Source organism: Microcaecilia unicolor, chromosome 14 (assembly GCF_901765095.1).
Source record: "Microcaecilia unicolor chromosome 14, aMicUni1.1, whole genome shotgun sequence".
NCBI classification, from domain to species: Eukaryota; Metazoa; Chordata; class Amphibia; order Gymnophiona; family Siphonopidae; genus Microcaecilia; species Microcaecilia unicolor.
The window spans coordinates 31,074,166-31,085,373 of record NC_044044.1 but is presented as its reverse complement, the minus strand read 5'-3'; the positions used below and the strand labels follow the sequence as shown (position 1 = coordinate 31,085,373).

Sequence of the window (11,208 nt, the reverse complement as noted above, 5' to 3'; positions counted from 1 at the left end):
TAGTAAGGAGCCCCCCTCCCCAACATTAGCAGTCTGCTCCCCCCCCCCCCCCCCCATTTATTTTGCCCTATTATACAAGTTTCTCTTTTTTTTTGAAGGCCATACTTTGGGGTACTTTGGGGTAAAATATATTTTAATAACAGTTTGTAAGATCGCTTAACACAGTTCTCAAGATGTAGATGCATGAGGGATTAACTTAGTCCTGTATGATAACGTCATCATCGTCCTCCTCCTCCTCCTCCTCATCTTCTTCCTCATCCAAGCATACTTCCACCTCTGCAGGTGCTGAGGACTTGTGAAAGAACCATTCCATCACCTGCTGTGGCTCCAACCCAGAGGCCCGTGCCAACCTAATTATGTCCCCTTCCTGGATTTGACGGTGTGTTGCCCAGTATTGCTCCAGGATCCTATAATCGGGCTGTAATAGTGACTGGCCAGATATCCCAGCTGGCAGAGGCGATTTCTCTTCCTGTCTCCCATTATGTGCTGGCCGTAGTAGTGGTGTGGGCATGTCAGGGCTGCCCTCTTTCCCACTCCCTCCCCTTCCTGTGTCTCCTGAACGTATCATCTGCAGCTGCTCCTGCCCCAGCCAGGTTGGGCAGCCCTCTACATGGTCCCTGAACCACTTAAGTTGTCCATGCTTGAGGGCATAGCGGGTGTCTCCAAACCACTGGATGATCTCAGGACGTGGGAGTCCCGTGAGTTCCTCCAGCTTGCAATAGTCCTCCCGCCGGGCCCACTGGCACTGCAGAAAAAAGGACTTTAAGATAGCCAGCTGTTCTTTGGTCTTGCGCTGCCTCCGTGTGACAGGGAAAAAAGTCTCATCACTCCGCCATCCCCAGCCAGGACCCTGCCTGGCTGCCGACGGCAACAGGAACTCTGCTCCCCAGGAGCTAACCTCAAACCGCCTCTGCAACTCTTCCTCAGATGGTAAGCAAGCTACTGCTGCACTCATCTCTGTACCATCTACTCCAAACAGGTTTCCAATCCCATGTGACCTTCTCCCAGAAGGTGCCTGCTGCCGTTGTGTTGGAGGTGTAGGTGTATCCCAGGATCCCAGTCTTGAGTCTGGTATCTGCTGATGCATGCTTCCTCCTCCTCTATGGGGAACACTAAACTGAATATTTGGCTGGGGATAGCCACCAGGCAGCCGTTGCTCTCTCTGCCTTTGCTGATTTGCTAGCAAGGGTCTAGGGGATACCCCACTTGCTGGATGAGACATGGTGGAGTGCTGCTGGCGATGATCCACTCTAGAGAGTGGTGTCCTAGTAATGCAATCCATCTCTTGCCTGGGCCGCTTGGAGGTATGCGGGAGAGTGTTCCTAGAGGTATCTTCCCTGCTGACAGCACTTGTAGTGGACTTCAGAAGGTTGCTCTCAACTTTCCCTGACATGGGCTGCTCAGCTTTACGGAAGCCACAAGGCCCTGGCATCTCCTTGGTTATGCCCCCCTCAGGGGGGCGTCCTGCATCACAGGACCCAGAAACCAGTTGCTTAAAATGGAGCTTATCCTGATTGTAGAGCAGTCGGGCCCGGGTCTCCTCAATCTCCTCTGAGGACCAGCTAATGCCGCAGCGGATCCGCTGAGCCATAAACCAGGCCTTCACCTTCTCCATTTGCAGGCCATATCTCAGGCACAGCAGAGCAATCTCTGGCAGGCTCGGATACGGAAAGTAGCTGAAGGTATGCAGCAGATGCTCATTCCCATCCAGATCATTGGTCAGTTCAGCCTGGGTCCAAATCAGCTGCAGGTCCTCAGAGATAGGGGGCAAACAGATCAGCCCAAAGGAGCCAGCGGGGCAGGCCCCTGAGCTCCTGGCGGTGGGAGGCATGCTGGGATTGGAGATGGATGCAGATGCCTCAATCCTTGTCCCTTTTTGTCAGAACAGGCCTGGATAATTTACTGTTGGATTCTGGTTCCAAGACTTCTTCCCGTCTTATTTTGTCATGTCAGCACCTCAAAACAGGAAATGAAGTATGTTTTTCTGCAAACCCTGGAAAGGAACCAAAGAAATACAGGCTAGAATTTCAGAACATGCCATTGTCACACAGCAAAATTTTTCAAGTGTTTCTCTTTACATTCCTGAATCAATCTAAATAAGTAGAATTTTAGCTGCTAGAAAATGCTTGCATACTCTTACAACAGATATACTTTTGACTGCTCAGAAAAGATGAATTGTGTGTGTGTGTGTGGGGGGGGGGGGGGGGGGGGGGGGGGTGTTGGCGAGATGTTTCAGAATGCCAATCAGACCAAAGTGCATCCAAGCAGCCTGTCTTTGACAGTGGCCAATCCAGGTCACATGTACCCAGCAGGATCCCAAAGAACAGATCCAGTCCTTGATTATAATCAGAGATAAGTAGTAATTTTCCCAGGTCCAACTGGCTAATAATGGTTTATGGACTTCTCCTAAAGAATTTGTCCAAATCCTTTTTAAACCCGTTAATTCTAGCTGCTTTCACCACATCTTTAAGCAAGGAATTGCATAATTTGTGAGCTGAGTGAAAACATTTTTGCAGATGTTTTAAATGTGCCACTTATGCTTCATGGGGTATTTGAAGGGATAAATGACCATTTTCTACCCTTTCCACCACACTCATGATTTTATAGACCACCATTTCCTCATAGAGGAGCTGTTCCATCCCTTTTGTTCCCCTTACTCTGTATCTTTTTAAGTTGTGCTGTAATTTTTTTTTTTTTTTTAGATGGGATGACCAGAATTGTACATAGTACTCAAGGTATGGTCATACCTTGGATTGATACAGAGACATTATTTTCCATTCCTCTCCTAATAGTACTTAATACTGTATTTTTGCCTGTCTGGCAGGGTTTTTTTCCCCCACATTCTCTTTTCACCGCCTTACTAATGCTTTACATCTAACTTACTAAGAATATAAGAACATAACTCTGTCCCATTTTCTTCACTTGTATTCACTTTCCCCAGTTTTTGCTCTTTTATCACCTTTTTCACTTCACCATTTAACCATGGTTAGAGGCTTTTTTTCTGGAATACATCTAGTCTGGGCTTCCAAGATGATGTTTTTAAATAGTGTCCATGCAAACATTTAACCTTTGTAACCACTTTTTGTCTTTTTTCTAATTTACTCATTTGATTGTAGATGCTGTCTTTAAACACCTTCATAATGTCCCCTCTGAAGTGATTATGTTAAATTGAATTCTGTTATCACTATTGCCAAGCACTGCCCCACAACTGTTACCTCTTGCACAAGATCCTGCGTTACAAGGAGGCTTAGATCTAGAATAGTCCACCCGACTATCAGTTCCAGGACCAGCTGCTCCACAGCATGGTTATAAAATTATGAGCACTGTCAGATTTTTATTTTTTTTTAAAGTATGCAAATAGATGTACTAACACAAATCCTTTATGATGTCATTTAAAACTGTATATGCACATACTTTTAGTCACATCCAAAAAGTATGTGGTATTCAAAAAGTGCAGGCTGAAAACTACAGGTGCATATTACTGGTTAGATGCCTTACTGAAAATGTACTTGTTATGGCTGCCTCTCGCTACCTCCCATCAGCATTTTCAAGTTTCTTCCCTCTTTTCCACAGTCTACCTGTTTCTATCTTCTTCTGTACCCTCCTGCTTTAATCTATTACATTTGCCTTTTTTCAGGTTGGGGGGGGGGGGGGCGACTTAGATTAGAGTAGCAGCAGAAGGTATGTGAGTACAGAGACACCTGCCTGGTATGTGGTGATTTTCTGCATTCCACTTCTCTGGCTTCTTTTTATCCCTCTCAATTTCTTTCTGCTGAAAACAAAAACTACGGTCTGTAACATATACAAGTTAAAACAAACATTGATACCCCACCAAATTTTATTTCTCATTTTGGAAGATATCTTCAAAGAAAAGATAGTAGAAGTTAGAATATTCACAAACGTGTTGCCCTCACAACCTATGCTTGCAAGAAGAAATTGGCAAAACGGGCATGGAGCAATAGTTACAACCCTTCCTGTGGTAGTATGACTTCTTTGGGCTTCCAAGATGGCTTCGAGATAACCTACATGGCATGACCTTGGTTTAAAATCCAAAGTTCTACAAGCATGGGGAGACTAGATGTTTGAAACAACGGTTCTGTTCGTTTTTGTAGCTAATAAGACATTGTGGATGACTGGATTTAGTATTGGCCTTTTAAGATCTGAGGAAGTTAGCACTTCAGTAGATTCTAGGCACACTTGGGATTAAATATGAAGAGAAATGGAATGATAAGGTTTTAAAGTTCAGATAAATGACACAGGAATGGGAAGTCTATGTTGGACTGAATATGGGAATGTATATGTTCATCCATCCAAAACAGAAGAACTGCAACTGGGTGAGTCTGACGTCGGTGCCGGGAAAATAGTAGAGGCTATTATTAAAAACAAAATTACAGAGCACATCCAAGGACATGGATTACTGAGACCAAGTCAGCACGGCTTTAGTGTGGGGAAATCTTGCCTGACCAATTTACTTCAATTCTTTGAAGGAGTAAACAAACGTGGACAAAGGGGAGCCGGTTGATATTGTGTATCTGGATTTTCAAAAGGCATTTGATAAGGTACCTCATGAAAGGCTACAGAGGAAATTGGAGGGTCATGGGATAGGAGGAAAAGTCCTATTGTGGATTAAAAACTGGTTGAAGGATAGGAAACAGAGAGTGGGGTTAAATGGGCAGTATTCACAATGAAGAAGTGTAGTTAGTGGGGTTCCTCAGGGGTCAGTGCTAGGACCGCTGCTTTTTAATATATTTATAAATGATTTAGAGATGGGAGTAACCAGCGAGGTAATTAAATTTGCTGATGACACAAAGTTATTCAAAGTCGTTAACTCGCAAGAGGATTGTGAAAATTACAGAAGAACCTTACGAGACTGGGAGACTAAATGGCAGATGACGTTTAATGTGAACAGGTGCAAGGTGATGCATGTCGGAAAAAAGAACCCAAATTATAGCTACGTCATGCAAGGTTCCACGTTAGGAGTTACGGACCAAGTAAGGGATCTGGGTGTCATCGTTGATAATACACTGAAACCTTCTGCTCAGTGTGCTGCTGCGGCTAGGAAAGCGAATAGAATGTTGGGTATTATTAGGAAAGGTATGGAGAACAGATGTGAGGAGGTTATAATGCCGTTGTATCGCTCCATGGTGCGACCGCACCTTGAGTATTGTGTTCAATTCTGGTCGCCGCATCTCAAGAAAGATATAGTAGAACTGGAAAAGGTGCAGCGAAGGGCGACAAAAATGATAGCGGGGATGGGACAACTTCCCTATGAAGAAAGACTAAGGAGGCTAGGGCTTTTCAGCTTGGAGAAGAGATGACTGAGGGGAGACATGATAGAGGTATATAAAATAATGAGTGGAGTGGAACAGGTGGATATGAAGCATCTGTTCACACTTTCCAAAAATACTAGGACTAGGGGGCATGCGATGAAACTACAGTGTAGTAAATTTAAAACATTTTCTTCACCCAACACATAATTAAACTCTGGAATTCGTTGCCGGAGAACGTAGTGAAGGTGGTTAGCTTGGCAGAGATTAAAAAGGGGTTGGACTGTTTTCTAAAGGACAAGTCCATAGACCGCTACTAAATGGACTTGGGAAAAATCCACAATTTCGGGAATAACTTGTATAAAATGGGTAGCTTGCCAGGTGCCCTTGACCTGGATTGGCCGCTGTCGGGGACAGGATGCTGGGCTCGATGGACCTTTGGTCTTTTCCCAGTATGGCATTACTTATGTACCTCTCTACATTCCTCCCCGGGAACTCCGTTCACTGGGTAAATCTCTCTTATCTGCACCCTTCTCCACCGCTAACTCCAGACTCCGTCCCTTTTATCTTACTGCACCATATGCCTGGAATAGACTTCCTGAGCCGGTACGTCAAGCTCCATCTCTGTATTCAAATCTAAGCTAAAAGCCCACCTTTTTGATGCTGCTTTTAACTCCTAACCCTTATTCACTTGTTCAGAACCCCTTATTTTATCATCCTCACTTTAATACTCCCTTATCTCTTGTTTGTCCTGTTTGTCTGTTCTAATTAGACTGTAAACTCTGTCGAGCAGGGACTGTCTCTTCATGTTCAGGTGTACAGCGCTGCGTACGTCTAGAAGCGTTATAGAAATGATGAGTAGAATTAGTAGTAGTATATGTAGACCTGATCTTGATTTGTCCTTGCCATTTTCAGGGCATCGACTGTAGAAGTCTGCCCGGCACTGTCCTTGTTCTAAAATTTCTGAAGCTGTCGAAGCCCTGAAAAGATCCACTCCAGCCCATCCAAGTCTATTCAGCCATGATCAGGGCACAGACCTTAGAAGTCTGCCAAGTACTGGCTTTGTTTCCCCAATTACCAGTGTTGCTACCTAATCTCCGCTAAGCTTCAATGGATCCATTCCTTCTAAACAGGATTCCTTTGTGTTTATCCCATGCATTTTTAAAATTCCATTACCGTTTGCATCTCCACCACCTCCCGCGGGAGGGCATTCCAGATATCTACCATCCTCTCGATGAAAAAATACTTCCCAACATTATTCCCGAGTCGGCCCCCTTTCAACCTCAACTCATGTCCTCTAGTTCTGCCGCCAGCTTTGAAGTAAAAACCACTACCACTGACATCTGAGATCCACATCTATAGCAGAAACCTATAAGCACCAACTTGGTCATCTATTCACACCTTCAGACCCTACTGTTTGAATTCTCTCTCACACTAAGCCACTGTTTGAACATGTTAAAGAATTTTTTTGTATAACTGAAATTTTCTAACTCCATCCACCAACTGTTAATTTCTGGGCTGCTCTAAATGCTTAAGAACTGTCAACCCTCAACTTGGTAATCACCCATGTATGGAGTTGCTTACCTATAAAATGGGGGTTTCTCCTTGGACAGCAGAGGAGTTGCAACCACACTAACCCTATCTAATCTTCTCCTATTTATTGTGATGGACTGAGTACTGAAGAAATAGTGGAGAAGCTACGAGAGAGTACTCTCCACGGACAGCCACAGAAGGAAGGTATCCCATAAATGTGATTCTCTGTGGGCAAGGCAAGGAAATAGCCGGTTGATATTGTGTATCTGGATTTTCAAAAGGCATTTGACAAAGTACCTGATGAAAGACTCCAGAGGAAACTGGAGAGTCCTGGGTAGGAGGTAGTGTTCTATTGTGGATTAAAATCTGGTTAGAAGATAGGGTTAAATGGTCAGTATTCTCAATGGAGAAGGGTAGATAGTGGGGTTCCCCAGGGGTCTGTGCTGGAACTGCTGTTTTTTTAACATATTTATAAATGTGTTTGGACTGGTTTTAGAGTGACGAGGCAATAAAAAAATCTGTCTGAAAAGGAACAGAAATCAATTCTCACTTAAAATTAAGTTTACGGTTTGCTAATATTCTCAAAGTATAAACCCCTTCCTTAGCATCCCTCCGGACCGGCCCAGGATTGGACTGATGGGTTGTGCACGCCTACCAGCAGGTTGGAGACTGAGAAAATACTGGGCCGGTCCGGAGGGATTAAAGGAAAGCAAATTAGCAGGTAAGGTCTAATTTCTCCTTAGCCTTATTTGATTTTGAGGAGATACTTATTAGAAAAGCTGATGTTTAATCCAGAGCATGTTTAAAGGGTGTATTATCTGTGCATCTAGTTAGTTCTCCAGTCGCCTAGCTGATGATGACAGAAAATGCTTCAGAGTTACAGAGATGTGTGTTTCTTTTTCAAGCTTAAGAACTTCGCCTCTTGCGATCATAGTAATTTTGGATTTATCCAGAAGTGCTACAGATACCAGGAGGCAATTGTTGGAGTTACATCAGCAGGTTTTAGATTTACAAGCAACTTATTTCTTACAAGTGTATTATAATTTTGCAAGTTGATAAAATACGAGCTAAACTGAATGCACTTTTGACAAGATTTGACAGATTATTTTCAGAGTGAGCTGCAGTAAGACGATGGATGGGTGATGGTGGTAGAAATTTAGTGTTACTTTTGTTTATAATTGAGTGGGTTACAACAATCTTTCATTTTCTCCCTATTCTGGGCTTGATATCCAACATGGATGCTTTTATTCTACTTTCTTAATATTTACTTGTGAATTATGTTGTGATGCTTTCCTACCTTAGCTTTAATCAAAGCCTGGTTGTTGTTTAATTGCTTATTGAGAAATTTGAATACAGAGGAAAGGAAGGAGAGTCAAAAGACAGAACAGAGAGAAGTGGTACAGTGACAACGTCATGAAGAGATAAAGAGAAAGAATAAAACCAAACAGGAAGGAAAGAGAAGAAACAAATGGGAAAGAATAGAGGTAGAGGGATGAAAGGAGACAGAATAAAGTTACAGAAATAATGGGTAGAAAAAACACGTACAGAGAAGGAATGAATGAAGAGCGAGTAAGGGGGAATGAAAGTAAGGATACAGAAGAACGAGTATAGTGGGGCAGAATAAAATAGAAGGGAAAGGAAAGAACAAAGAAACTGCTAAGAAGAGATAATGAAAAAGGGAAGAGAAACATGGAAGGAAGAGAAGATGAAGGGAGATAAACAAGGAGAATAAAGATACAGAGAGATGAGGGGAAGGAGGAAAATAATAATACAGAGAGACAGAGAAGGGGAAATACAATAAAGAAACAGAGAGGGGAGACAGCAGTTCTAGCAGCAAAATGTCATGCCCTGCCACCCGGTCTGATACATAATAGGAACGGAGAATATGGATGAGCACCAGAACCTGCAAATTTTGTTCTCTCTACACTTAGTAATTTTGTTATGTCGGGTATTAGTTCAGCAAAACACATACAACTTGTCAATCCAAAAAATGCTCCCTGAATCTGAGAGGGAATAAAAATAAATGGAGATGGAAGGCGGTAAAGCTTGTTTCCTTTGCTCTACCTCATCCAATCTCTGAAGATGAGTCTGGCCACTCTAGATCACTGATGCACAACAGCTCCCCCCCCCCCCCCGGTCCAATATAAAAAAAGGGGGGGGGGAGAACAAAGCCCACTGAGAATCAGACTCTGTGCCACAGATCCCAGTCTTGGCTCACAATGTGCAGTGGGTCAGAGGTCAGCACTCCTTCCCCACCCCTGCCCTCCTTTGTCTCCAACTGAAGCCACTCTTCTCATTTTTGTGCCTCTCCTGTCTCTCTAATTCAAAGAACCTTTACTGGCACAGCTGGCACTGACAAAATAATAAAAGCAGCAGCAGCAGCATTAAAACATTAGAAAAATGCCAAAATATCCCATGTCAGTCTCGTTCCCGGTTATGCTACATTTCTGGCCTGGTGGTAGGATCTAGCAGTCTGATGCTGTAGCCCTCTTTCCCCATCCTTCCGTCTCCCTTCACTGATCTTTTCTCTCCCCACCCGCTGTCTGCTTACTCACAATGACCGTCACATCAGAGATTACAGATAGCCTCCTAGCCGCTGTTTGCATATATGCCATGGTCTTAGCATCCTAAGGATGGGTATTGCACATATGTGCATGTTGGCTTGAGTGATGGGGCTCTCGGACCCTGCATCCTAGCTAGCTCTCTACTACTCCTGAGAACATACCTGAGTTCTCTTTTTAAAATAAAAATGCCTCACCCACCTCACGAATAGCCTTGCTTCCATCCCTCCCAACAGAGATGTCAAAGGCTTGGCCTCCAGATGTGAGGGTTACTCAGAAATCACTGCTGAAATGGGGACAGAAGCATGCCATGAGGGTGGGATGGAGAGCAGAAAGGCATACACTGTGTCACTGCTACTCATACAATACCTCAAGGAAGACAAAACATTCTTTCAAAAATAACATGTAATAAAAGACGCAGAGATAAGAAAACTCCCTCTCTCACAAGCTCTTTCCCAAGGGAGCAATGGGAGAGTCCTCAGAGGGCATTCTGTGATGTCACAGACAGTAGCCGGACAATCATTTCCCGGGTTCTACCCATTAAAAAACCCCTCCAACCAATGCCCGATCATAGATTTCCATGGAAACCAAACATCTAAAAAATACAAAGTTAAAACAAGAAGGGATATAATCCAAGAACCGGAGCAGGCACTGAAACCCAACCCCTCGATGTACCCTGTCCCTCCCTCCTGTAACCCTACTAACCCACTCATACTCTTCATCTCCCCCATTAATTGCTGTACCCTGTCCCTTTTCCCCAGTTTGTGGACCCTCCCCCCTTTGCAGTGTGCCCTAACCCTGCTTTTATTAAAAATGCATTTTATAGTAACAGTAAATGATGACAGATAAAGACCTGAACGGTCCCATCCAGTCTGCCCAACAAGATAAACTCATTTTACATGGTATGTGCTTCAGTCCCTGTGAAAGGAAGATACAAGAAACTGAAATGTTCGTAAGTGAGCCAAAGAATTAGCCAAAGTAATAGAGCATAGTAGCTGGCAGCAGATAACAAACAAAAAAAAAACCCCATTTGGACCCTCCAGTCTGCCCAGTTACGCCCATATATATTAGCTACCAGCTATAGAAGGATGAATGTTTGTAAAAAAAAGATGAATGTTTGTAAAACAAAAACAAACAAAAAAAGCCCCACATTATCCACGTTTTTTGTTTTCAGAGAGACTGCGCAGGAAAGAGAAATTAAAGGAAAAAGAGTAAAGGGGGCCACAGCAGCACTTGTACCATGCAAAGCAGTTGCTAGGCCATAGTGCAAACCTAAGACAAAAATGACTTAAAAACAACAGGTACAAAATGGTCAAAGGGTAAAAGGATTACAGCAGATGCAGGAAACAATTCAACCTATAAAAATACATCCACATGACAGCAGGAGAAGCAAAACTAGAAAGTTCACAAAGGACTCAGTAAGTGTGAAAGCCAGAGAGAAAGGAGAGGGGTCTCACCCAGTGCTGGTGGGGGTCTCTCACTCTGGCTTTGAGGCCACGGCCTCCTCCTGCTTGTCACTCCTCTGAGCCTGGTGAGGGGGAGCAGGTCTGGCTCTGCCTCCTGGATCTCTCATCAGGCCTTTCTCTACATACACCGGTGCAAGGGGAGGGCTTCCCCCCTCCTTTTTCTGTCTAGCACCGGCTGAGATGCAGACAAGCGAGGTGGGGGTGGGAAAAAGGTCTTTATGCCTGGGGGGGGGGGGGGGGAGTCTTATCAATTCTTTCAGTCTGGGATGGGGGTCCTTGCTTTTTCTCTACTGTCTAGAATGGGGGGGGGATTCTTGCTCTTTCTGGGGGGGGGGGGTCTTGCTCTCCTTCTAGCTTGGGGAGGGGCTTGCTCTTTCTCCC

At 44.1% G+C, this 11,208-nt stretch overlaps 1 protein-coding gene across 3 annotated transcripts; it reads right to left on the bottom strand.

Annotated features, from left to right (window-relative positions):
• On the bottom strand, window positions 1-11,053 carry HOMEZ (homeobox and leucine zipper encoding). Of its 3 annotated transcripts, none has more exons than XM_030187405.1 (3): window positions 10,819-11,053; window positions 9,563-9,647; window positions 1-1,993 (listed from the first exon to the last, which is right to left on the bottom strand). In XM_030187405.1, the coding sequence occupies exon 3, from the start codon at window positions 1,829-1,831 to the stop codon at window positions 197-199; it is 1,635 nt and encodes a 544-aa protein (XP_030043265.1). In that variant the 5' UTR covers window positions 1,832-1,993; window positions 9,563-9,647; window positions 10,819-11,053; the 3' UTR covers window positions 1-196. The 3 variants fall into 3 exon arrangements, with proteins under 3 accessions (XP_030043265.1, XP_030043266.1, XP_030043264.1); XM_030187406.1 differs by having other exon boundaries at window positions 9,563-9,644; XM_030187404.1 differs by lacking the exon at window positions 9,563-9,647.
• Between the last annotated feature and the right edge of the window lie 155 nt (window positions 11,054-11,208).